This window comes from Alligator mississippiensis, chromosome 3 (genome assembly GCF_030867095.1).
Source record: "Alligator mississippiensis isolate rAllMis1 chromosome 3, rAllMis1, whole genome shotgun sequence".
In the NCBI taxonomy this organism is placed as follows: domain Eukaryota; kingdom Metazoa; phylum Chordata; order Crocodylia; family Alligatoridae; genus Alligator; species Alligator mississippiensis.
Genome location: NC_081826.1, coordinates 213,068,919 through 213,096,548, shown reverse-complemented (window position 1 = coordinate 213,096,548; position 27,630 = coordinate 213,068,919). Strand labels below are relative to the sequence as shown.

At 40.4% G+C, this 27,630-nt stretch overlaps 1 protein-coding gene across 1 annotated transcript in view; it reads left to right on the top strand.

The window, feature by feature from the left end:
* The window catches only part of SPTLC1 (serine palmitoyltransferase long chain base subunit 1), a 53,329-nt gene that overhangs the window by 1,085 nt on the left and 24,614 nt on the right, over positions 1 to 27,630 (top strand). Inside the window, exons 2-6 of the mRNA XM_006272451.4 lie at positions 1,777 to 1,884; positions 9,898 to 9,992; positions 14,720 to 14,813; positions 17,277 to 17,349; positions 25,577 to 25,709. Of these exons, the coding sequence (XP_006272513.1) occupies positions 1,777 to 1,884; positions 9,898 to 9,992; positions 14,720 to 14,813; positions 17,277 to 17,349; positions 25,577 to 25,709 (503 nt within the window). The remainder of the gene's footprint in view (positions 1 to 1,776; positions 1,885 to 9,897; positions 9,993 to 14,719; positions 14,814 to 17,276; positions 17,350 to 25,576; positions 25,710 to 27,630) is intronic.

Below are 27,630 nucleotides of genomic sequence, written 5' to 3'. Positions count from 1 at the left end.
AGAAGCAGCAACAATGGCGCCTCTTATTTTAATTAGTGTTGAACGCTGCTCCCTCATTTCTGTCTTGGTTATTTCTGAAAGGCTCTTTAAGACCATTTAATAAGAAGCAGGAATATACAGTTTGTATCAGAAGGTCGACATGGACATGTTTTTACTTGCAGCTGGCAATTTTCAAAGCAAGTTCTCTTTAAGTGAAGCACTGAGATGCTTTAAATTTTTTTGACTTTGGAACCTCCTCCCTGCACAATCCATGAAAAAAAAAATGTATTTACCTCTGTGATTTTAAGTCTTATTCTGATGACTTCAGGTTAGAGGAAGATTGCAGTTGCAGAATAACTGGTGGCAAAACGTGTGTACAAAATACACTTGGATTCCTAGGAAGTGTCATGTCACTTAGCTGATAGGAGGGGGAGCTTCCCTTTTAATTTTTTCTGTTCATATTTCCTTGCCAGTTTGAATCTGTAGTCTCTCAGCTGTTAAGAAGTAAGGCAAGTTCACTTGCACAGTTCTGTGCTGCAGTAACTATCCTGAGAACAGTAGCTGAACTAGCTCAGATATATATATGCTGTAAGTGTGTGCAAAGCAGGCCCTATTCAGTTCAGATTCGGCCCAAATCAGGGACCGTGTTTCAATTCGTTGATTCAGATCACTGTCCCCAATTCAATTCGGCCAAATCTGAATCTGAAGATTCAATGCTGATTCAGAGAATCAGCGATTTGGATATAGACACAGCTTTAAATGTTTTTTCTGCATACCTCGAGGTACCAGCATGGCTGGTGAATGCTGTGATGCTGGGGCACCTGGAAAGTCCTGCAGGAATGCGGGGGTGGGGGCCCTCCACGTGCTCAGCAGTGAACCCAGAAGTGGACCGGAAGTATTTCCAGTCCACTTCCGGGTCCTCTGGGGAGTGCGTAGGGGGGGACCCCGTGCTTCCTTGGCTTGGTGATTGGTCATAGGGAGACCCTGGGTGTCCCCCGGCCCAGGAGGCACCAGTCGCTGAGCCAGGGCGGGCGTGGGGGTAGCCCTCTGCATGCTCCTCAGTGGACCTGGTCCACTTCCGGGTCTCCTGCCGAGTGCGCTGGGGACCCCCCTGTGCTTCTGTGGAACAATCCATGCACCCCAGCATCACGGCATTCAAGAGCCGCCTGGTACCTTGAGGTACGTAGAAAAAACATTTAAAGCTGTGTCTATGTCCAAATCTTCAAATCTCTCCAAATCAATTTGGAGAGTTTTGATTAGATTTGGAGAGAGTAAATGGTCCTTTGATTCGATTTGGAGATTAGGCCACCAGACTGGGCCGAATCTCTGCCAAATCAAATAATGGCTTTGCACAGCTCTAATATGCTGTATTGTAATATACAGCTTAGCTTCATGGTTGAAATAAGTAATGTTCTTCAAATGTTAATTTGCATCATTGTGATGTAACATGCAATACAGAAGCCCTTACTGCAATCTTTGTAGGGGTATAATAGCTGTGGATGATTACTTCCTTTGCTTCTGTGTGTGTGTTACTTTCCATTTCCTTCATTTCTTTTTCATAGAAAACTGTAAAAGACTTTGGAAATGGTTACATGGAGTAGGTATAAATTTTGTTTAAACATAATTGTTCACAACATAACTTGCTAATACAAAATAGTTAAGTCAGTGTTGCTATTGTTCTTTTATGTGCTGCCCTTTCTAACAGAGGCTTACGGCAGCTTACAAAGAGAATGCAGCTATTACTAGCATAACCTATTCCAAGTTAATATTATATAAACATTATTTTTTTATGTGTAGGCTCCGGCTTACCACCTCATTCTGGAAGGAATTCTCATCCTATGGATAATAAGACTACTTTTCTCGAAAACTTATAAGCTTCAAGAACGATCTGACCTCACACCTAAGGTATGTTGTAAAATATTATTTTTGATCTTCGATTTGTTTTTTCTTAAAGGAGTAATATTTAATGCATTTGCCAGTTGCTGTGGAATACAAGGTAGCTTGGTCATATCACAGAATGTGACCATTTTAAAAAAGATGTTTTTAGTGACTTTATAGCTGTGTAAGACTTGCAAAAGCTGGGGTTTTGTTTTGGGAATGAAAGCAGTGTTTTTTAACTCCATTTTTAAGGTAAAGGTGTATTTTTTTCTGAAAGTTCAGTTATTAGAACTTTGAAGAGATTGGATTTAAATTAAAACTAGAGACTTAGGTTTTACTGATCTGTAGAATAGAGCATTAGAATATTTTAGGAATAACTTCATTTTAAATATAGTCAATTTAATGTGGATGTTTTTAAAATCTCAGATTATTAACTTTAGTTTCTCTGTTAAGGAAAGCAGTTGGTAAATCAGAAGCCAGGGAAGAATGTCTATGCAAAACCATAGCACCTACAATTTCAGATACTGGCAGGTTCAAGGGAGGACAGAGAGCTTTACATTTTGATAAGTATGGTATTGAATCTTTTTCCTGCAAGCACCTGCACACCTGGTCTGTTCTGCATGTGTGTGTCCAATGACTTAAATGAGAATAATCAAGTATCAGCTCAGCACATGTATTAGAAAAATGAATATTAGTACTTTGTAGCTTTTTTTTCTTATGATTCTTCATCCCTGGTTCCCTGGCATTCGGCAGAGCATTTTTTGCCAAGTGCCAATTCTGTTCTAGTGGGGAACACTTTTCTGCTTAAGTACTTTGAAGCCTGTATGCTTTTTTGGTTTCTCTTGGAATTCATGGAGGAACAAAGAAGAAGAGTTAATGAAGCAAATCTGTGGAAGTCAGGGGTTCCTGAGAGCTCCCACAAAGAAGTTTTTTCTTGTTTGACAGATTCTGTCACCATCTTTTTGCACAGCACTAGGGATGAAACTACAGTTCTGTGTCAGAAAGCGGGTAAATGTTGGATGATCAAGACCATCTAGTGCAGGGGTGTTAAAGATACAGCCTGCAGAGCCATATCATGTGGCCCACAGAGCTGGAAATTCAGCGCCAGAGTAAAAGTGGCCATGTTAATTACCACTACTCCTTGAACTGTGGCAGCTGCTGCTTATTCAGCTGCTAGACTTCTGGCCTCACCGGCAGTCCTGCAGCCTAGATGGTGTGGTTCCGTGCTTTGGACCCAGCCCACAGGGTTGGAAATTTGATAACAGAATGAATAGTCACACTGATAATTGCCATGTCCTCTGGGAGCCACAGCAGTTAATGCTGCCACTGCTTACCCCATCACTAAATATCTAGTAGGGGTGCACCGATAGAGATTTTTTGGGCCAATACTGATGGCTGATTTTAAACTAGCCATATCAGCCGATACCAATCCAATTGCTAATATGCGGCCTGGTGGCATGGAGCGCAGCTTCCGGCTAGTACATCTGTTGTGAGGAAAGGGGTGGGGGGGGAGGTAACAGGCATGGGGTGGGGCAGAGGTCCAGGCCCCTGTGGTGAGGGAGGGAGTGGGGCAGGGGCAGGCGGTGCCCAGATTGGGCAGGGTGGGGCATGGGATGGAGCCATGGCTTGTCCGGCGGGGGGGGGGAGGCTCCTGCCACTATATGCACCCCGGGAGTATGTGGGGAGTGTTGCCCCTGGATCTGTGCACAGGGTGGGGGCAGGCTGCCGCTGTGGGCTGGGCTGGGCTGGGCTGTGCTAATGGCGGGCAGTGGCAGTGCTGAGTGGAGCGTTTGGGGCGAGAGCCACCCCAAAATTCACCGTAACCCTGACAAAAACCCCGTTCCCAGCTCTGCCGCCTCCTGCCTCAAGCATGGCCTGGCCCAGCCCCATGCTGAGAAGAGCTTGGCCCAGCCCCAGGCCTTAGCTGCAGCCTGCCCTGCCGCGTGCACAGATCTGGGGGGCATATACCCCCTGTGTCCTCCCGGTGCGTGCAGTGGCAGGAGCCGCCCCCTGCCCCCACGTCCCCTGGATGAGCTGTGGCTCCATCCCGTGCCTCAGCCCGCCCCAGCTGGGCAGCGCCTGCCCCAGCACCAGCCCTAGCCCCACTCCTTTCTTCACTGTGGGGGCCTCGATCTGCCCTCCCCCCATTCCCCTTCCCTCTCCCCACCCCTTCCCCCACAGCAGACTTACCAGCTGGATCTGGCTTTTCTCCATGCTGTCAGGCTGTTCTTCTGGCTGCCTGCATGCTGTGGTGCGGCCGCACATTCACGGGGCATTTATCGGCCACATTATCAGCCACATCAGCCAAAAAAAGCTGTGCGCCAATATTCTCAATTTTCTTTATATCGGAGCTGATCTGATATGGAGCTGATGTATTGGCACACCTCTAATATCTAGTCCAGCAGCCCGGATTAGGAGTGTAGAGGCACATTATTTGGCCCATGGGGCTGAAAATGTGGCAGCAAGGTGAGTGGCTTCTGCCACAGCTCTGAGTCTCATGTCAATTAATGGTGAAATTTCTGGCCCAGCTCCATGGACTGATTCTGTGCTCTGGATCTGACTTGTGGACCAGCCCCACAGGGCTGGATGAATTTGACACTCTCTCTCTAGTTCATGGCACTAGTACTCCTTTGGGGATACAAAGTCAGGAAGGAGTTGGTTGTCTAGATAGGCATGAGGCAAACTTGATAAGTAAACGATTACTGATGCTCACATTTGTAGAGTTTATAGAATTCTGTACAAGAAGTATTCAAGAAGCTCCTGAGGCTTTCCGTTTTCATATGAGCAGAGTAATTCCAGGGGACATAATTATGACTTGTATTTAGCCACTGTTACTTAAAATCCAACCCTGGACTGAAATCTGATAATCATCCTTTTGACAAAAGTTTTTAAATTTTGGAAAGTTGTGAGCAGGACTGTTAAGCAGGACTGTCTTGTGGTCAATCCAGAACTGACAACTCAGACTGGAGTTACATGAGGAGCGTATTGTACTGGCTCTCGCCACACTAACTAATCCTGGGCAATAGCACTGGCACACCACACTAATAGGGAATGACATCATTGGGCATTTTTACATATGTGAGTGCCGCAGCTCTGGGTGCTGTGAAAATGCTTCCAGTTGCATAAGTGGTGAAATGCGCCTCAGCGCTGAGAAAATAGCGACAATACACAATAGTATGCACTTCCCTTGCATTGTTTGTTTAAATTTAAGGAAAAAAACATAGACACTGAAAACTGTTGACACACTAATTTTAGACACCATGATATGCCATGGTTGTCCGCTCGTCTGCTTCAACAGAGCTTAACTCTCTTCCACTGAGGTCATTGCAGCACCTCCGGTTTCAGTGTCGCTATATGTAGAATCACTTGCACTACTTATTAGTTCCATTTCAGAATCAAATTGAGGCAAATCTGATTCAGAACTACTTGAACCACATTTCCTTTCACTAAAGGATGGTTTTACCAGTGAGTCTATGGGCAAAAGCAACTTACCATCACACTGCATCTTCTTCATTAGTAGTGCTTCTGACCGATTCTCCAGAAGCAAGAGATTCTGAGAAATAGAAACAAGCTTAGCGGTGTGTTCATTTGTTAGTCTATTCCACTTTTTTGTCTTGATTTGAGCTGAAAGCCTTCCAGTTCCGTTCACAAGTAGCTGGTGTTGGTGGAATACTTAGGATCCTTACAGCAATCCTGGACAGCAGTTGGGTCTTACAGTATCCTTTCCACTATGTGAGAGGTGGTACATTCTCTGCTGCCCAACAAATGATGTCTTTGCTCCAAAGTTTTTCTCTTGCACAGTACTCGGCAGTGTCTGCCATCACGGCTTTTTCCTCCATGTTGGGGACATTCTTAGCTACTTTCATAATTGTATTGAGAGCAGTAGATAATTCATCTTCTGATAAATATTGTCCTCTGTGTTGAGGATCCAAAAGGTTTGCTGCCAGATGAACTGGATGAGGGCAAAACTCAGATCTTCTAGTAAACATTTGTTTTACTACTACTTCTTTTTTGGATAGAGGTGAAGAAGGCAAAAGCTCAATTAGATTTTCATTCAGTTGTCTGAATATCTCTGGAATATTTGAAAAGCTTGGTGTATCTTATTTAAGTTTCTTGATAGTCACTGAAACTGGTAGTAGCAAATTGAATGCTCCTTGAACTCAAACCCAGAACACCTCTTTGTTGAGAATCTGCTTCCTACAGTTCACGCAAATAATCTGGGATACTGTGTCCTCTATTGAAGCAGACCGCAAACAGTTCTTTGTGTGCAGCAAACTGTGTAAACACTTTGTAGCCGAGTCCCATCTGTCTAGTTTTTCCTGGTAATAAAAGTGCATTTTACTTCCCCTGCTTCTGTCTGTAATTTCTCCAGAGTCTGATTATCAACATGATGGTTGTTGAATACCTTCACAATTGCTTTCCAGTTTGCCAATATTGTCTTCATTGTCTTCACACTTACTGTGTCCTTTGCCAGAAGATTCAACCCATGAGCAAGACAGCCAGATACTATTAAATGAGGATACTTTGCCTTTAATATTTCCCATGAAGTTTTCATGTTACTTGCATTATCAGTTACAAGGGCTTATACCCTGGAGGATATCAGTTCAGGTGTTGCTAACATAATGTTCAATAAAGGATTTCCTTGTATATCAGTCCATCCATCTGATATCAGAGTCAGTGATTCTGCTTGATCAATCCTTTGAATAACCATTGTTTGAAGTCTGCCAGACTCTGTCTAAGAGAGAATGTGGTAGGTGATAACGTGATGGTAACTTATATGATGGGCGAATTAGTTTGTAATGTTCTTTCTAGTATTGATTTTCAGTTATGGAAAAAGGTGTACCACTTGCAAATATAGCTCGAGCTAATGTCTCATCTGCTTTTTCTTGATCTTCTTGTGACATTTTGTCCACAAAGCTTGATAAAAAGCTTGACCATCTTGAGCAGCTACTCATGGTGGATCGCATATCTGGTGTCAGTGATCTTGAAATCGAGGATCCTGCTGCTGCTTCCCCCAGAACTGGCAGCTCAACATTTTCATTTTCCATTTTTTGCAAATCTGCTATTTCACTTGAGCTACCAAGTTCCTGCAACAAAAGGGGAAAAAGATTTTTATTTTAGCCTATTCTAGTTTGGCTTCATCCACCAGGAGTGCTTGGCAGGGAGCTTACTTCCCCACTCTCTGCCGGAAAAAACAATTTGCTGCTCAACTTGCTGCTCAGTTGCCCTGGGACTGCAGAGCCAAAGGGAAGTATAGTCTGGCCTCTGCCATCTGCCAGTGGACTCAGCTCGCTCTGCTGGGTTGAAATAGTTAACTATTTATCTATTATGTAATTTAAAAGAAAATATTGTTAAGCCTAAGCCACTTTGGGTGCTTAGAGCAAGCAGAAAAGCAGGATGCAAATATTTTAAATAAATAAATAATATTCCAGAGTTGCATTAACACCTTTTAAAAGTATAATGTTTTAAAACAATATAGATGCTAGTCTATACTGTGTGTTGTTTAACACATTAATTTGTTTACTTGCATGGGATTCCTGAAGTAGACTTTTCTCAAATGATGTTGTTCCACCACTTCATTGTATTAGCTTTTTGTATATGGCTTGTACTCTTTCAGGGCAGTTTCTACATATTATTAAATGTTTCTTTATTCTTGTTGTGTTGTTAGCATACTCCTGCCCATAATATTTACATCTACCAACTTTCTTCCTTCTTTCAGTGGCTTGAACTTTACGCTAATGATGCCCACACACTAGCTTTTTTTTCTGATTAGGCATTATTATGACTACTTTAAAGCAAAAGCACTAAAAAACTAACAAATCTTTTGCAAACACTTCCAACTTCCTCTACTCAAGAAAAGAAATGAGACACTGCTGTGTGTGTTTGCTGAACTGAAAATGAAACAAAAAATTAATCTCAGTTTTTGTTTTGGTTTTGCTTTCACTTGTAGTCTGAGATGAAATAAGAATTTTAGCTTTGGTTTTGATTTGGCCTGCACAGCCAATTAGGTGAATTCCTAACTTGATTTTTTAGTTTGAATTATTATGAGAGTCTATTTACCCTCCTGTTTTACAAATCAATAAAACATATATGTACTCTCTTACGCGCTTCATAGGGATAATCGCCTGAAAAACAATTATAACTTTGAAACTGCCAAGCTTGCCTAATATGGTATTCGCATCCATTCATTCTTACTAATGAATTTTATGAAACAATGAATTTTTAGAAATGGAAAATTTCCCATGGAAAAATAAAGCACTGGAAAATTTTCAGGCCCATATCTCTGGCTGTTAGGAAAATTCTAAGTTAATGTATTCTCAGTTACATGAACAGATTCATTATCAGAATTTTTTTTTTTCTTTTCTGTTTTGGAAATGGAATTGTAACCCTTAGAAAAAGTTCTTTTTTGAAAAAGAATTAAACTTCATGGTTTAGATGGTTTGCCTTGGCAGTTGCTTACATTTTAAATACTGTTTTGTCTATGTCCTCTGGCAGCAGGATATTTAAAAATGGTAGCAGCTACTTTGGGCCTTATCTACACCAAGAGCAACAATGGGTTATACCAGCAGAAAATAGAACCACAGTATACATTTAGCTGTAATAACCTGTATTATTTTTACAGGGCTTTTTATTTTCTTTTTTAAGTTTCATAGTGGGCCCCTTTTAACTATGGTTATGGGCTTGCAAAAGATTCTGAGGGTGTGGCTGCATAAGCAAGTTGCTGCAAGGAATATTAAGGTGTGGATTTTACAGCAAGCTGCAAATTAGCTATTTTGTGTTAACTGCCTGTGTGCATTCTCTGACCTTGTGGTAAGTGTGAGAGCTTCGCACGTTTTCACTGACAGGGGAAATATCATCCATGATTACAGCCTGGGATTAGATGGGACTAAGGGGATAGGAACTCCTGAAGTCTAATGCTGGCCTCACTGGCCGGCAAAGTGACACTGGCTCACTTTGTCCTTCTGTGCCACTGTGTCTCTGTTACATCCTCTGTACCTTATCTCAGCTGTGTTGTGAGGTAGTATTTGTGGGGCATTCAGTTCTATGTGTAATTATCCAACACACAGTAATACATGGATTAGTGACTGCTTCTGTTCTTGCCTTTGGCCACCTGTATAGTCTCTTTTTCTTGGGCCCTGTTTATATTTGTGTTACTTTTCATAGTGCTCCAATGCAGGGATACTCAGCCACCAGCCCAAGGACCAAATGTGGCCTGTGGAGTTTTGGTATCTGGCTCCCCATGGTTGGGAAATTTATAGCAAAGGAGCAGTGGCAGCTGATACTACTAGCCCTCCCCTTCCTGCTGCCTAACTCCCAAGTCCTTCATGGTGACTTGCAGCTGGGTCACAACCCTCCCCCAATATGGCTAAATCGGGGCCAGGCCACACTCCCTTCTCTCTGCTCAGTTAGCTCAGGGCCAGCCCATGTAGCCTTCTCCCCATCCACCTGTGGGTCCAGCCCATGCCCCCTTGCCTCCCACCTGGCCAAGTTAGGGTGAGCCACACCTCCTTCCTCCCCCAGGGCTGGGACATACCCACTCCTCCTGCACAGTTGGTTTGGGGTTGGGCCCTCTCTTGCACCCTTTCCTCCCACTCAGGTTGGGGCTAGGCCATGCCCCCTCCCCCTTGGGACTCAATTGGGGCTGGGTCATGGCCCCTCCTTTCCATGAGGCTGGGTTGGAGCAGGGCCATGCCCCTTCCCCCTCACAGCTGGAATGGGTCAGGCTGCTCTCTTCCCCCACCTTCTGCACAGCCAGATGGGGCCCCATAGCACTTGCCCCAAGCGTCAGATTGGATCCACTGGCTGTGGTCATTTAATGGTCAGATCTGATCAGGTTTTTTTTCTTTCCATCTCACTTTCAACTCAGTTTCAGCAGTGAAGAAATCCTTTGTGTGATATGCTGGGGTGATAGTGCATCTCAGGTGTCATGTGGGAGTGCGGTTGATTTGTTGTGAAGCTAAAGTCGTTCGCTCATCCCACCATTGTGGTTGCAGTAAAAAAGATATTAAATTTTTGGTATTTTTCTTCTGTCCCTTTTAGGAAAAGGAAGAATTGATTGAAGAGTGGCAACCAGAGCCTCTCGTTCCTCCTGTACCAAGAGATCATCCTGCTCTCAACTACAATGTTGTTTCAGGGTAAATCTGGCAAAACAGAATTTTGTTTCATTTTAACCCAAACCTCTGTAAGACATCCCTGTTTTTAAATATGCAAGGATTTTGATGTTTCTGGGGTATGTTTGTGAATGAGTTATATTTTAGGATTAGAGAACTGGGTTTATGCTTGAAGGCTAAGGGTCCTTGCTGCATCCTTATTTTGTCAGTCAGCTTTTTAGGAGATACAGTTATACACAGAATCCAATTCTCTTGTTTTTAATCTTTGCATTACCGTGCTTAATAGACAGTTGAGTTAAAAAAATCGGGGCATCTATACGTGAGCAGCAAGCCTGCTGCGGCGTGCTGTAAACAGTGTGTCAGCCGTAAACAGTGAGTCACAGCAGACTCAATTAATCGAGTCTGCTGGAGCATGCAAATTACCACACTCCAGCAGACTCCAGCATCACTTTTATCACTGCCCCCATGCTTAAAAATGGTGGTGGGGCTGCTTTAACTAAAGCTTGTTCAATGAGCTTTAGGTAAAGTGCCCCCACTGCCATTTTTAGGTGCAGTGGGCTGATACACGAAACGTTCCAGCATCTTTAATTAGAGCAGCAATCAGAGCTGCTCACATTAAAGTGCATGTCCCGTCCCCCCACCACCCCAGAGCACGTGTATAAACGCCCTTGAAGTCTTGGCCATGTCCTACAAAAGTAATACTGATGTGCATTTTATCATGTGTGTTGCAAGACGGATGTACTTTGAACATCAATGCGTACCTAGCTTATTAATCACAGTGTAAAGGAATGATTGTAGAAAGGTGCTAACTTTAGATTTTTTTACTTCTTTGTTAGTAACATTTAAAATGCAAATATTTTTGTATTTATTAAAGATGTCTTATTAGTAACAATAGCTGTTTAACATAATGTAATTACAGAACAGGTATAGTATGATCAGCACAGCAATTACTTTCATATGGTGCCATGCTCAGATGCCTCAGCTACAACAAAGAAGCAACAGTCTGCCACAAAAAACCCCAAATCCCTGGTGCTGGTTTTAATTGAGATATTTTTTTATTTTTATTTTTTAATGATATGAGCATCCAAGCATATACTTTTATCCCCCCTCTCCACTGTTTTAAAAGACTTTCTATCCCGTAAGGTCCTTCACAGTTGAAATGCTGGGTGTAGAGTGAAGAGAACATTCAGAAATTAAACTTTCAGAAAACTTAAACATGATTTATAATGCCCCAATAAACTTCAGGTCAGGGATTGAATAGGGATATGAAGTCAATATTGCATGGCTGCTACACTTAATAGCAGTTGCAGAGAAAAGATGGGCAGATTAAGACTGCCAGAGAACCACCTTCTAATAGGCCACTGAACAGCTGCTGCATTATAATTTGCACTATTAACATAGATCACATTTCAGAATTTGTGCCCAGGTGGAAGATGTTATATTCTATAAGTCCAAGAGCCACTCTGTCTCCCTCTTGTAATTTTTCAGGCAATTTTGCTACCCATAATAAAGTAGTTGTCTTTCTGTGATTTGGATGCGTTGGTAATGTCTCACATAAGAATGTCTGAATAACGCATCTCTTAATTACATTGGTATGTAGTGGTTTTTTATTCCCAAATTTGATGCAGTTTATTAACTGAGTCAGATGTTGCTCACACCTGATTAGGAAGCGTGAAATATTGAAAAAGAAGAATGAAAAATCAGCCCACAAAAAGAGTATAATCTTCCTTCCCTCTTAACATGTAAGGCAGTTGTGTCTTATGTTAAATTCACTTTCAGTTTATTAACACAGACTCCTTGTCTGTTGAACTGAACAGAAACTCAGAGAGTTCCAGCATCTAATATTGTTAAATGGTAGCAAAGCTGATGACAGAACGTTTCCAAAAAAAAAAAAAACAGCAGCCAGTTTTCAGTTAATGATTATAGAGAGGCATATGACAACAAGTTGATCACAGTAATTAACTGATTTCTGAAATGTTGCAGTCTTCCTACAACATTAATCTGTCTGCAGGATAGCCTATTTGGACAAATTCTTGCCAAATTCTCATTCAGCAAATGTGAACTTTAATGTGTTTAAAGTAATGAAGTGTTGGAAACACAGGTGCGAAAAAATGAGCTATTACAAAACAAAATGTCTACAATAGAATTCGCACAGTGGTGCCCATTCCATGAAAACTTTAATAAAATGGCAGCAGTTGCTTGCTTCAGCTTCTTTGATTTATTTCTATGTTTGATATCAAAGAGTTTAGTTTTAACAAGTCTCTATCTAGTCATACGTCCCTTTATAGACATGGGCATAGATAGAAGCCTGTATAGAGCCTGAAAATTGGATTGTTGCCAATTGATACATAGGTAAATTCCATGAGAATCAATTGGGTTATGTTTTTATATGAAAGGAATGCTCTCAGCTCCTTGGTATCTCATTATAATTAATATATTTCCAAAGTATCCCCCCTCCCCCATAAAAAACCCAACTGAGTAACCCAAAACCTCTCTTATGTATGATTTTGTCTTGTAACACACACTGTTATTGAGGATTGCAAAGAAATATTACTGCCATTTTCATAGCAGTAATATTCATAAATTCATAAATTAACAATTTCCATGTTTGGTGTTTGCCTAAGGATGAATATTTCTTTAGAAGTTGGGATAAAATTGTATAAAGCAGCACTTCTTAACCTCTTGCCTATGGACCACATTTAGCCCGTAGAGCCATGTTATCCAGCTCATGGTGTCTCCACAAGTCCAGAAACTTGGTATCAGGGAGCGATGGCAATTGATGCTGCCATTGCTTTTCCACTTCCAAATTTCCAAACTCAGTAACCAGGTGATGTAGACCCATGTTCCAGATAGGGTGAGGGTAGGGGTGGGCCAGTGCATGGGGTCAGGGCCATGGTGACAGACTTGATCTGGCATGTGCAGGGCTCTACCATTTATCTGGCCCATAGTCCACTGAGACAGAAAAATCTTTGGTAGGGCTACAGTTTTAAGCAGGTTCATGGTAAATTTCAGTAATTACTATAGTCCTTTGTAGATTTGCAAAGTAATCATGTGGTGAATTGTGTTAGATTTACCAAAGTTAGTGTTTAAAAATTGCTTATCAAGTATATAATGCTCACTGATATGTAAGGCTGCATTTCTAGAGTTATGCCTTGAGTTTGCAAACATGCATGAAATAAGTAATCTAGTCTCTTGACCTCAGTGGTACTACCGACCTGTCTAATGTTACTGCGAGTGTGTTCGCACATTCAGGACCTTAGAGATGCCTTGCACATGTACATGCAGCACAGTCACTGGAATTTTTTTTTCCAGATTTTTTTTTAACTTCAAAACAAATTAATAAAAACAATGTGTACATGAACTCTTCAAAATTCAAATTGCTGATTAAAAACTGATTCTAGGTTTTCCAGGGGGTACAACTATGCATAATACTAGACTAGTTTAAAAGCAGATTAAAGCTGAAGCGCAGATAGACAAATCTGCTTTAAAACTACCTGGAATAATTCAAAAATCCACACTGCATTGCCCACATTGCATCCTGGCTTTTGGCTGCCAGACTCCTAGCAAAGGCTGTTCTACTAACTTTTATACACTAAACAGAATGGGAAATCTGATATATTAAATTACAAACCCTATGAAATATTTTGGTGGTGTGTTTGCTTAAATCTGATTCCTTTAAAAAAAAAAAAAATTTTGTACAAGTTTGGTTTGGTGAGCGTGCTTGATAATTTCTAACTCTGTTCTTGTTTAGAGAAGTGGCAGGACTTTTCTTCCTTTTTGTTTTATATCGCATCTCTTATTCCAAAGAATCACAAATGCAGTTCTTATGGGTTGTAAAGACAGTTTTATCCATTTCTCTACGGATGGAAACACATGTAGCCTTTGTGCTGCCGTAAGATGTTTCAGAGCTGCATAAAGGGCAAACAAAGAAATATCCACGTCCCTTGTTGTTCCACAAATGTCTGAAATTTGTGACTGCAAAGTAGGCAGTGTCAATTTGTGCTGCTATTTAGCTCTGGATGGTTTGCTTTGGTGCGTGTGTGGGCAGCCCAGAGCTGCCTGTGCTCTCTAGCTTCCCCGGCAGGCACTCCTGGGACTTGAGGGATCCAGAAGTTCCTCTTAAGCCTGGGGTATGCCTGCCTGACTTTCCCTTGTTTTGGGGGACTCTCCAGTTGGACACTCCAGTTTGGTTCTGGGGCTGGGACTGCCAGTCACCTGATTGTGCGTCCCAGCCCTGTGAGCTTAACGGAACCTAGTTCAACACTCTGGTGTGGTCCCGGGCTTGACGATCCCAACCCCATTACTGCACCAGAGCTGGCTTTCCCTGCTTGTAGAGATGTGCCTCAGTGGGACACATCCCATCACAGCTGATCCACTTGACTGGTGATGTCTATTTCTAGCCTGAAATAGACAGTGGATTGAAACAAGCTTTCAACAAGAAATAGCACAACTAAAATGTTCAGGATATAAATTTGAAAAATTTTTTTTTTTTGATTTAAGGAACTGGAGATTTTATATTAGCAGACTGTAATGACATCAACTTGGGATTTGACTAGATGTTGGAGTTGGTATATCTGTTTCTAGTTTATATTTAGTTCCAATTTAAATTAGAATGTGGGGGAACCTCCAAAATGCTGTTAGCATATGTCTTAGCTGTTTCAAAATTAAGATGTACTGTTTGACTTTTCTTTTCTTTTTTAAATAAAAGGTGGCAGATATTTAACAATAGCAATATTTTTCTATTTCTGTAGTCCTCCAACACACAAAATAATAGTTAATGGCAAGGAATGTATAAACTTTGCATCATTTAACTTCCTCGGACTGTTGGATAATGAAAGAGTTAAGGTGAGTGTTTTATGAATGCATGTAGGCAGTTATAATATTGAGGGAATTTCTTACTTTAATTTGTGCTTTGTCATGAGTTCTGGGGTAACTTCAGAACATGAGCATCACAGATTGTGTTCATCAACCCTTCATCCAATGTAATTATCTCGGGTACTAATTCTGACCGTTGTTGGCCTAGCACGAGTTTTAGGTGAGGAATGTCACCTCTGCTTCTGATTCCTTATTTGGCAATGACAAATCCTTATCTGTTCACAGGAGTTATAAATAGTTTAATGCATTTACATCTATGAATCTATGTCTCCAAATACTTTTAAAATCATTTAAGTGCTAAATGTTTTTCAGTAGTTTTCATGGGCGAGGTGTCCACTTGTGAACCTTAACCAGTTATTTTAGTGCTTTGTAAACTTTAAATATGAAAATACTAGGATTTTAAGTGACAGAACTTTAATTTGATGTTAAATGCAGTAATATTTGGATCCTTATAGCTAGGGATATGTATTGCAAGAAGATTTGGGGCGGGGGGCGTAGTTAATAACTGTGGAAGAATAAATCCATATATGAAAGTGCTTCCAAAATGTTGGGTTGATGTGATAGCATTTTCCCTTCCTTCATTTTTCTCCCTGCCTTTTATATTGGCTATGTCTGCCTCAGTAATTTTAGCATAACCAAATAATTCTGTAGGAAATAGAATTTCTTCTATCTTAATTCTGAGGAAAAAAGATAACACTGTTGAAAAAATTGCAGAAGTAATTGTTTTGAAATCTGATAGATTGGGTGATATTTCCAGATTTTTCTAGAAGCCAGTCTTTAAGCAAACAAACAGTGTCTGGTATGCTAATGCAGTATACAGACATTTTTCTATTTAGGATACTTCTTACTACACTTCAGTGAGGCTGTTTACAGATGTAAGCGTTATGCCACAAAGATGTTAGCAAGATCATTCCTGGGCTTTGCATGATATGGAAGATTCATATGATCTTTTTGTGGCCCTTAATAGACCACTCAAACTACTTCCTGTGTAAGAAGATAGTCAATATCTACGACTTGGGTGAGGGATGGCCAACCTGTGGCATGGACAACTTCTGTGGCACACAACAGATCAGGGATGGGGCAGGCTGCACACCAACAGATATGTTAAGGAGAACAGGGAAGAAGGCAGAGCGGCAGATTGAGCAGGGGAAGGGGATCAGAGTGACATTCAGGGGGTGGATGGGGGCAGGGAACAGGGGGATGGACATGACCATAGCACGCCTGCCAAAAAAGGTTTCCCCCACTGACTTATTTCTCAATAGCCTTTTATCTTACTGCATATAAAACAAGATAATCTACTTCTACAAATATTTCATATTAAAAATTTGGCTTTCTTACCATAGTGGGAGATATCTGATACAAGTCACTTCTTCGGCTTCTTAAAGGCTTGAGGAGGCATTTGGAGGAACTCTTCACAATTGCTCATTTTTTTAGCTGTATATAGACTAGTCATTAATACATGTTATCAGCCTTAAAGCTTTTCCACAGAGAGAGGAAGAACTCTGCCAATTCTCTGTATGCAGCTGAAGTTCTAAGGAATATATTGTATTTGCATGAAATGTTGATGTTCATAAAGCTGCGATCTTGGTAAATATTGTCATGAAATTAATAGGTGAAAATAGGAAATTTTAAGTAGTTCAAGCCAACTGTTGCTTAACAGAGTAAGCATGTGGACTGATGTGCATTGAAAATGCATGGGGATGGGGTGGAGATGCTTTAATTATTTTGGGTAAATATCAGCTGATTTATTGTAACTGTTTCTTCTGTCCGCTGCTTTGTTAGAGAAAGTAAAGCTAAACACAGTAACTTGATCCAGGGGGAAACTCCCCGGTTCTGTTAAACTTTTACTTACCCTGGAATGGGAGTGGACAGATGAAACAGTTATAGCAGATTCGGTTGCACCAGTAGTGTATTTCGTCCTTCAAAGTGGCAAAATTGTTATTCTCTTCATGCCCTTAAGCTCTTGTAAAAATCTTGCCCTTGACATTTTTTTTTGAGGAAATTAAAGTAATGGCCTAGTTCCGAGGTGGTAGAGAGGAATGCTGCCTTTGCTGCTTTGTGCTATGTAAATTAGCCTTTCAGTTAGGACAGGACTGAAATGGCTAATATATTAGTAGATAAAAAGATAACAATAACTATACAGTTGATTGATTTATCAAATTACATTAGCATCTATGTAGTATAGATTATAAAACTGTAAATGCAGCTTCAACACTTGAATTAAAATAAACTTGTTTATCAATATTCAGAGCTTGCAAAACTAGTTAAATCCTTGTACAACACTTTGAGTGCAGTCTGTCCATTAGCTAAATGACAGTTCTACTGTTTAGAAATAATAATATTTACATAAAATTATCAGTATGAACGGTACTTTATGACTTGCACCATAGAAATAAACTAAATGTTGTTTCTTGTTCAATGTTTTCATTAAAGAACGCAGCCCATGCATCTTTAAAGAAGTATGGTGTTGGCACGTGTGGACCTAGAGGATTTTATGGAACTTTTGGTAAGTAATGAGTTCATTTCTTGTTGTTAAAAATATTTGTCCCATGTTACTTTTAAAAGTGTTTATGCTGAGGAACTGGGCAAGGCAAAGCACTCCAGTCTGTGTTCTGTAGCTTGTATCCTTTGCAGGGAGCACACAACATATCTCAGTACAGTACTAATGCTAATGATCAGTAATATTTATCACTACTAGAATTAGTTTAAACAAGAACTCAAAAGACATTTTTCCACTGTCTGTCCATCCAGTATTATTCTGGAGTGAAGTCATAAACTCAACTAATCAGATTAAGCATTAGAGCACCGAGAGAGATTAAATTTAGGTCCAGCGAAGCAATAAATGATGGTGGTTTTGGGAGATTAGAAGAGGGGGAATATACATAATCCAATTAAGACTCTACGTATTAGAATATTAGAAGTGTTTTAAAAGATACAAAGTATTAATTTTCTTTGGACAGTACAGGATACCTAGTGGTAATGGACTTGGGTTAAATAATCAAAACTTAATCTTTACCATTGTTTAACTAAACTTGATTATCCGCCATGTTTAGTTACTGGATGAAAATACAAGTATTTAAGCTATAGGAACAGAGTTGATTGGACTTATTCTTGAACAGTCAGTGGTAGGATTCTAACCCTTGAACCCAGATGGTTATTCCCTCTTCTATCTACTAAATAAAACTGCCTTATAATTGTACTTTCAGTAATAGCCAGAGTATTCAGAAATTCAAGTGTGTGATTTCTTCTAGAAACTTCCTTATCTTTCAGAATTTCACTTGTTTATACTACATGCATGCAGTCTTTGGACTTACTACACAATTGGTTCCTGAAAACAGCATCTTAAGTTGAAATATTGTAACTCAGAACCTATTTTTCCATAGGAAACAATGTTATAAATGGAGGATTGGTTCTTGAACCAAGGCCCAATACCCTATTTGTACCAAAAATAACCCAGAATTTTGTACTCAATCAATTATAGATAAGTAATATAGCTACATCAATGTATTTATATTGTATATAGCAACCATATTGATTGGAAGGACTTCTTTGAGGTGACTGCTGACTTTTTGAAGGGTTCTTTGGATGGAGACTTCTGAGGAGTCTTGGCTGCAGGTTTTTCTGGAGTCTTGTCTGCTTTCTTAAAGTGTCCAGAAAAGTTTGGACAGATGTTCTCCAGGGAGTTGGGTGATACAGCGAGCAAGTTTGCTGGCATTGCATCAGATCAGGCATTGTAAAGTTGAAACTGACACCAAAAAGTTGAAACGGGGTCAATTTATAAACATTGTAAGTGCGAAACGTTGTAACTTGAAACGTTGTAAGTCGAGGACTGCTTATATGTGTAATTTGGTTTACTGGAATATGTTAAAATGAAAGGCATACAGTAGGCTGAGGGCAAGGGCAATTAGAGCTTCTTCATAAAATGCTTGAAGCAGTAGTTAGCTTCTGCTTTCTGTACTTGTTAATGGTGAAACTTCCAAGTATATAATTTGTCTAATCCTATATTCAGAATGAAATACCCTTCCCAAGTGACATTTATTTAAGAGGTTTTTTTGGTGGTAGGAGGCAGAGTTCTTGAAATATGACACTAGTAGCAGGTATTTTGTTTTAGGGGGGTTGTGAAATGTTAGCGTCTGGAAATAATTCATTAGAGAATGAAGTTTTGTTTTAAATTCCTCTCTAGTTTCCGCTCAACCCAAGTAGGTAGTTTTACAGCTACAATAAGCTAAAGAAATCTCTTGAGCTCTCACAAGATTCCCTGGAAATGACAGTTGTTGTTGTTTTACCCACATGGTTAAAAATGGCTCCCTAGGGTAACAGTACATATGATGATCTCTTCATAAGATGAGCTTGAATATTTCAGTTAATCATGTCAGCCCGAAGAGGTCTCGCAATCAACTTATTGTTTAAATGTAATAAATATTCCATCTCTGACGGAGCAAATTTGTTTTATTTTAGTCTTTGAGAAGTTAACCTATTCATAGCCTCTTAGTCCCTTCATCAGTATAGAGGCATATCTGTTCTTTCTCTCTACCCAAGGTGATAGTTACCTTATGATTAAGTTACTAGTGAGCTGTTTTGGGAGTTGTTGATTCCTACAATGTTTTTTCTTGTCTGTGGTTCAGTCCAGAAAGACTTGACTAATAACAGTTCTCTCCCTCATCTTTTTGTAATTGCTTCAGCTAATGGTGATTATAGGCTTTGGTGAATAAGACAAGTTCCACACTTGTCTCCTGTCCTTTTGAAAAAGAGAATTATGAATTCCAAATTCATTGTTAAATAATACTGTGTTTGATTTGGTAGCTCTCTCTGATTCTTTGGTTATTCATCTATTTTGTTTTCTCAAGGCAAATGATCTTATCTGTGGAACTGGCGATTGACAGATAGTGAAAGGGCATCTGTTGACTGCATCATCCAGCATTAGATGTGATCTCCTAAAACTAATGTCTGCTTACAGATGTAAAAAAAACAAAACAAAGCAAAACTGCACTTAAATTTCAACTTGGTGAGTCCCTTGCCAAGCCCAGCACATGCCCAGAAGAGTCATCACCAGAGATGTGGGATTTCTGGAAATTTTTGAATTTTCTCTGCTGGGTTGAAATAGTTAACAATTTATCTATTATGTAATTTTTTTTTTTAATTACTGTTAAGCCTAAGCCACTTCGGATGCTTAGTGCAAGCAGAAAAGCAGGACACAAATATTTTAAATAAATAAATAATATTCCAGAGCTGCATTAACAACTTTTAAAATTATAATGTTTTAAAACAATATAGATGCTAGTCTATACTGTGTGTTGTTTAACGTATTTATTTGTTTACTTACATAGGATTCCTGAAGTAGACTTTTCTTGGATGATGTTGTTCTAGCACTTTGTTGTATTAGCTTTCTGTATATGGCTTGTAGTCTTTCAGGGCAGTTTCTATATGTTATTAAATGTTTCTTTATTCTTGTTGCGTTGTGGGCAGGAGTATGCTAACAATATTTACATCTACCAACTTCCTTCCTTCAGTGGCTTGAACTTCACTCTAATGATGCCACATACTAGTTTGTTTGTTTGTTTTTCTGATTAGGCATTATTATGATTATTTCAAAGCAAAAGCACTAAAAACCTAACAGATCTTATGTAAACACTTCCAACTTCCTCAACTCAAGAAAAGAAATGAGACACTGCTCTGTGCGTTTGCTGAACTGAAAGTGAAACAAAAAAATTAATCACAGTTGTAGTTTTGGTTTTGCTTTCACTTGCAGTCTGAGATGAAATAAGAATTTTAGCTTTAGTTTCAATTTGGCCTGCACAGCCAATTAGGTGAATTCCTAACTTGATTTTTGGTTTGGATTATTATGAGAGTCTATTTACCCTCCTGTTTTACAAATCAATAAAACATATATGTGTACTCTCTTACGCACTTCGTAGGGATAATCACCTGAAAAACAATTACAACTTTGAAACTGCCAACCTTGCCTAATATTGTATTGGCATCCATTCATTCTTACTAATGAATTTTATGAAACAATGAATTTTTAGAAATGGAAAATTTCCCGTGGAAAAATAAAGCACTGGAAAATTTTCCATTTTGGAACATTTTCCACCCCACGTCTCTGGGCATTGCATTAGGTGGATCTGGCTCATCCAACATTTGTATAGATCAGATGCTTTAACGGGGCTTTTTTGTTACGTTTATTTAATTGCTATATCAGCTATTGCTGATTGAATGAACTATTAGATAAAAATGCCAAAAAGCCCCACTGATGTGCCGGATCTATACAGACGCTGCAGAGCCGGGTCAAACTACATGTTGCTTCTTTTGGTTAAGCAAGGTTCCCCCCCCCACACACACACACACACCTGTCAGCAGCCAGTGTAATTGAGTAGTTGATGTCTATTCAATTTAAAGTGCACCAAGAGTGTACCAATTTTCTAACTGGGTCTATGTCTAGGTTCTTACTTTTCTTTGGTCCTAAGACTTGGACCTTTTCAGGATTCTTAATAAAGTCCTGCTAGTCTTGTGGCAGGTGACTTTTACCATTCAATCAGGGGCTGGCTTTTCATACAACAGACTGTATATGGTATATATGGTGGGTTCAGCAAATGAGGAATGTTGTCTGGCACTACTGTAGAACATGGGAGTTGATTTGTGGTGGTTGTTAACTGGCAGTCCCTTGGATTTAAAATATTCTGTTTTAGGAATTGATTTTTCGCGTATGTTGCATATGAAGTTGGATGCTGTCTAAAAGTAAAAAATCATTATGATGGTGATACGTACTTCCCGTAGACTTTGGAAGTTTGGTCTCTGCTCTGAAAGAATCCTTGCATAACATTTGGTAGTTGCATGGATTAGAAGTCTCTCTCACTTCTAGAAAGGTAGAAATCTGGTTATAGGCTAAAGATGTCTCCTCTGGGGAAATTTGTTTGTTTATGGCTCTGTCTGAAAAGATTTCTCAGACTTAAACATTAAATTAAGAATATTAACTTTGCTGTTGACTCTGCTTTCTCAATGGGAAGCTACATGTTATACCTTTATTCCATGATAACTTCATCTTGACCATGAAGTTGTATGGTAATTCACTCTTAGCAGGACTTCTCTTTAGGGGTATGTCTCTCTTAGGTACTTTGTTGCCCTTCACCACTGTACCAAGATCCAGCCACTTCATTGCTTTCAGCTTGCTTGGTATACAGCAGCCTAGTTGCTTGCTGCCAATTGTTTTGCTATTTTTTAGCCATAAAAGGAAGGATGGTTGTTAAACATTGCTTAGGAAATAGGGTGTCATGCGTTTTGGTCTCTATTCTGCTATAACTTAATATAGCTATAGGCAATATCAACCAAAAACTCTTGATTTTTTTCCCTGTTTTTATAGAAGATGCATCCCTATCTTAGTGGAATACCTTCAGGATGAATTTATGTAAAGTGCTGGGTAAATTCTAAGTATCCATTGTACACCCCCCCCCCCCCCCCCCCAAAGTACAGTGTGCATCTATGAAGAGGTGGTGCCAGCCCTAATGTCTATGAAATGTATGAATGTAGTGTTACAGGTCGGGGGGGGGGGTGTTTATTTTTTTACGTTCTTCGTCCCAGATACATTTTGAGATGTGTTGAAAATGTCATGGTCACTGCTGCAACTGATAATCATTTGTTTCTTGTTGATCAAATAATTCCCAATTTTCTACCCATCTGCCATTCAATCCTTTTAATTGTCTGTAAAAGTGACTCCAGAATGGCCATCATTAGCTTTTTCATTTCTTCCCTTCTGTATTTCTTCTTTTTCCTCAGTTTTTTTTTCACTGTAGAGCAAGATCAAGGTATAACTATCTTAAACTCAATTCCCACTTGCATGTAAATCTCTATTTACAGTTAAATGATACTTGAAACTCAAGCGAGCTGGCCTGAAAATAAAGATACTGGGTCACTGAAGATGCAGTGCTTGAGTAGTGTAGGTCTTCCATTGCAAACTGGAATCAGCACAGCTCATACTCCTTGGTTGTTAATTCAGTCATTTTGTACTGCTTGCTTGGACCACGTTGTGGGTATGTCCACAGAGCAGATTAAATCAGGAAGCTGTACCTGGAGGAAACATAAACCTGATAGCTTAATCTAACTACCATGGGTAGCAGTAGCAGTGAGGATGCATCAGCATGTACTTTAGCATGTGCTAGCAAAGTGAAACAGCAGTGCCTGACTCAGCTGGTATGGGTAGGCACGTTACAGCTGTGCTTTCAGGTTGCAGTACAGATGCAGCTTATATGACTAGGGGGTCTGCCAAACTTGAGGCAGCTGCTGGCCAATTTCACAGGCAGACCATGACAAGGCTTTTTTTGGTAAGTTCCCCTCCCGGGAGCCTTCCAAAAGTGCAGACCCTGCGCTTTTTCATGCAGCCTGCCTGAAATCACGGTTTGTGTGAAAATGGTGAAATTGCAATTTTAGTAGGTCCTTCTGTATGACCGTTGTAACAGTTCACCCACACTAAACTACAGGGTGGAACATTAATGTTCCACTAATTGCTGCAGTGAAGGTGAACCCTTACTTGATTTTAATAGTTGGATTTTCTTCTGATGAAGTGATTTTTGTCTTTGTGATGGTGCAGTAGAGAAGCCACAGATAAGTTTATCTTGATTTTTCAATTTCACAGATCATGTAAAAATCTGGGGGACTTCTCAGATCACGCTGCAGATATTTTGTGTGTCCTACATGAGTTCTTATTTTTTCCTCACAATAGCCACAGTTCCCAACTTTTACAGACCTCAAGTTCTGACTTTCACTCTATGGCAACACTTCTATAGCTTATCATGCTTGTAAAGTATTACATTCTATTCACTTGGTAGTTGCTTCAGGCAATGTTGCCATATTTTTCTAAAGGTGTAGTACCCCTTCACAACATGTACTGTGTTAACTAAAGTTCAGTTAAACTCTATAATTGGACTGTGCACCCCTTTAGATGCTTGATATTCTCCTGACATCTTTGGACCAAATTTCTTTGATAAAGTGCTTAAGGTTATTCCTTGTTTATGCTTTCCAAGGAAACTTTCTTGCTTTCTTTAGGCAATTCATAGCTTCAGGCTCAAAGCCATAGTTTAGCTTTTCTCTGAACTCTTCAGCTGATGAGGCCCCAAGAGACTGTCTTCTCTTCTGAATTAGTTTAATGACATATATAAAATTTGAATGTGGTCGCTACTTTTGCTGCCAGATCCTACTCAGGCTCCTCTTTTAATAATTGAGTCAAAGTTCATTCAGTTTCCAGACTACCAAGGGATTCAGTCTGGTATGTCCAGTTGTCATTTGGATATGAAGAATGCAGTAGCAAAGTTCCTAAAAACAAGCTTTTTACACTTGTATGAAGTCTGTGTTCTGCATGTAATTTCAAAGACCACAGTCTGTATTCCTCCATGTGAAGTACTGATAGAGGTGTTCTAGCTGCTCTCCATCTGGAGCGTACCTAAGTATGTCTGTCACTGTTGAATCAAAGTACCAAAAATAAAAAACACTTTCAAGGGGTTGTGGCTAAGGATTAAGTTTCACCTGTGCTGTGCCAAGTCAACCTGTGCTGAGCCAAGTCAACCTATGCTGAGTAGCCTGGAGGTGGCAGAGATGCAGGGCAGCCCAGCATGGGCTCTGGGCAGCTGTAGCAAGAAGGGCCTGACAGCGATGGGGGGCATTTTTCCCTTGCGCCAAGGAATGGTTTCTGCTGGGCAGCTGCTGGTGCTCAGTGCAGGTGAGTTCGGAGCATGTGTGGGCAAGCTGGTTTGGGGCTACATGCACAGGTCCCCACTGGTACCATGGGGCTGGGGCCAGCAGAAGCTGGGAGGAGCTGCCACTGCCTGGGCTGTCTTGAAAGGCTGCACGTTGCTGGTGGGGAGGTGCTGCAGGGCATGCAGATTCCAGGCTTTTGCAGGGTGGGGGTGGGCACTGACTCACACACACACACACACACCCCCTGCTGCAATATACAAGAGTAAGACTTCATTTTGAGGTATTATGCAATCACCTCTATATGCACAATGCAAATGTACACAAATCAGGACTCTTTTTAAAAAAAAAAAAAAAAAATTTTTAATATCTTATTGTCAATGTTTGATTTTTAGTATATAACTTATTTTTCTGGTTCCAAGATGGCAAACCCCCTTCCCAAAAGGAGTACTTTCGGGGGCAAGGGGAGGGACTTCCAGTGGCAAAAGTCAGGAGTTAGGGGGTCAGGACTTTGGGTCTCAAGATGGCCACCAGGGGGCAGGGTACCTGTCAAGGGGTGGGGCTACCTTTGCAGCCCTTGACAGCTCACCAGAACTCAGTAAGTGGCCCTCCAGCCAAAATAATTGCCCACCCCAACCTAGATCCCTTAGTTATAAACCAGGATCTCTTTGTACTATGTACAGAGTAAACAGGACAAAAAAAATCTGCCTCATAGTGTTTACAATCTAAGCATAAGGAATTTCTTATGTTTATTACGAGAGAGAACATAAACACATTTGACACATTTGTTACATTTAAAATCATGTACTTATTTTCATGACTGTTGGAACATCTAAAGAGACTATGGAGAAGTTTGTCAATCCCAAGTAAGACTAGGTTAATCGGTTAATTAACGTTGAATTCATTTACTTATGTACATTTTTGGAAGAAAATTCCTGGTTCAGCAGATGACTACTATATATATTTAACACAGACTATTAAATCATCAATATTCAGTCTTTCAGCCATAAAAATGATTTGACTGTAGGAATTTTTAACCTTTTCTCAAATAGATGTACACTTGGAATTGGAAGATCGACTAGCAAAATTTATGAGAGCTGAGGAAGCTATAATATATTCATATGGATTTGCCACAATTGCCAGTGCTATTCCTGCATATTCAAAAAGAGGAGACCTTGTCTTTGTGTAAGTAACATTTATCTTCTGGAGTAAAAACTCTGTGCTGGAGGTGTGGAAGAAACAGGCTTCACTCTATTGTTTGGTCACGAAGTTGTCAGAGACCTTTATTATACAAGCAGCAAATAGTGCACTAACTCAAAGAAGTCAGCAGAAATTAAGGCCTGAGGTTTTCTTCTTCCACAGAGGGAACGGGTAGATATTACTTGGATTCTTTAACACTAATCGTTTTAGGGGCACCTTGTTCAAAGAACTGGTATTCTCTAGCCAGGCATCTGTCTCAATGTAGTTTATGAACTTTAATTCTAAAATATGCTTGGGAAGTGTATAGTACAACTGAGGGAGGATGCAAAGGCTGTTTTAAGGCAAGTCATCTTCAAATCTTGAAGCTGTGTTAGGCCAGTCCCCTGTTTTAAAATGAACCTGAAACTGTTTTATCTTAAATCAGCTATTGGTGGACCTGGGTGTAGTCTATTTGATGAACGCTGATTTACATACTTTACATTGGCTTATCTTAAAGATGGCCTCATCACTGCAGAAAAACTACCTTCAATCACCTGCATGCTTCCTGCAGCATTTTTTGAGAAGGTTCAGTTGGGCAGAAAGACTAGCACAGTCCTTTTTCTAAATCTTGAGTTCTTTGTGGGCAGGTCACTGCAGAGTTTACCTTGATTCAGAAACATGGATGGAAATACCATGTCTGGATGGATGGAAGTGGCCTGAGTAAGCCAAGAATGCATATGTCCACTGTGTTTGACTCCTACCCATGTGCAGTCTTCACACTGCCACTGCTGTTACCTGGGTTAGGCACTGGGATCTGTGAAGGAACATTCTGGGTTACTGAGACAGTATTTAATAATTATTTTGTGACAGCACATTATGCCAGTCTGTCCTACCTGAGCCCCTGTGTAAAAGCTTGTTTTGCTTACATATGCATTCTCTGTGGCACAGTGTCTGAAAAAGTATGTAGATTAGAGAGAATGGGCTTCCAGAATAGCACTGGGGGTTGCTGAAGGCAGATATGCTGATTGCTTACCCATTGCAAAGATCACATTACTAGGTCATCCAGAAAGAATAAGTCTTGATTATTGTGGGCTCTGGCCCACTCTGAAGGTAGGTTCATGAATGCCAGTGTGGGGAGCTGCACCCGGTCTAAGTACTTGGAAGCTGAATCTGCACTGCTGCCACTTCTTCCCGCTCTCCCCCTTCTGCTCTCCAGCTGCAGCCTGGGAACAGCTAGAAGTTGCCCAGCTTGTTCAGTTCGCTACCAGCTAGAAGCTGTACCCCCACTGCAGCCAAGGGACAGTGATCAGGAACAAACTGGTGACACAGGCACAGCATCCAACTGTCCAGCCCCAGCATGGGTGCAGGCAGAGGCACAGCCAGCCAGATCTGGTTCAGGAGCCATATGTTGCTGATCCCTGGTGCAGAGGAGAATCTGCTGGTTTATTATTCAAGAATCTTTAGCTTATCAACTCTTCCTGCAGTCTGTCTAGTCTTAGGTAGCCTGCCTTCACTTTTTCTTCCACTTCCCTCATCTTTTGGAACTCAAGATACTTTTTCAGCCTTTGTCCTGAGTTGTCCTGAATTTCTTGAAGCAAATCATACCCAATGCTCCCCTTCCCCGAGTGGCCTGGGTGGCTAACTTGACCCAGAAATGGAGAAAACCCTACTAAAGGGAAGCACATTGGGCTGGGTATATGATCCATCTGGTTATGTATCTGTCTTACAGTACTTTCATGTAGTCTGCATTTCTTTAGATTACTAGTGAGATTGTCATGGAAGCCAGTGTCAGAAGCCTTCCTTGTAAGGTATAGCACACCCAGTGTTCCCCTTCCACAGAGCCTGCCACGTTGTCAAAGAAGGAAATCAAAGCATGACTAAATGCATTCTTACTGGATGTTCCTTGTAACCTTATTTTACTCTAGGT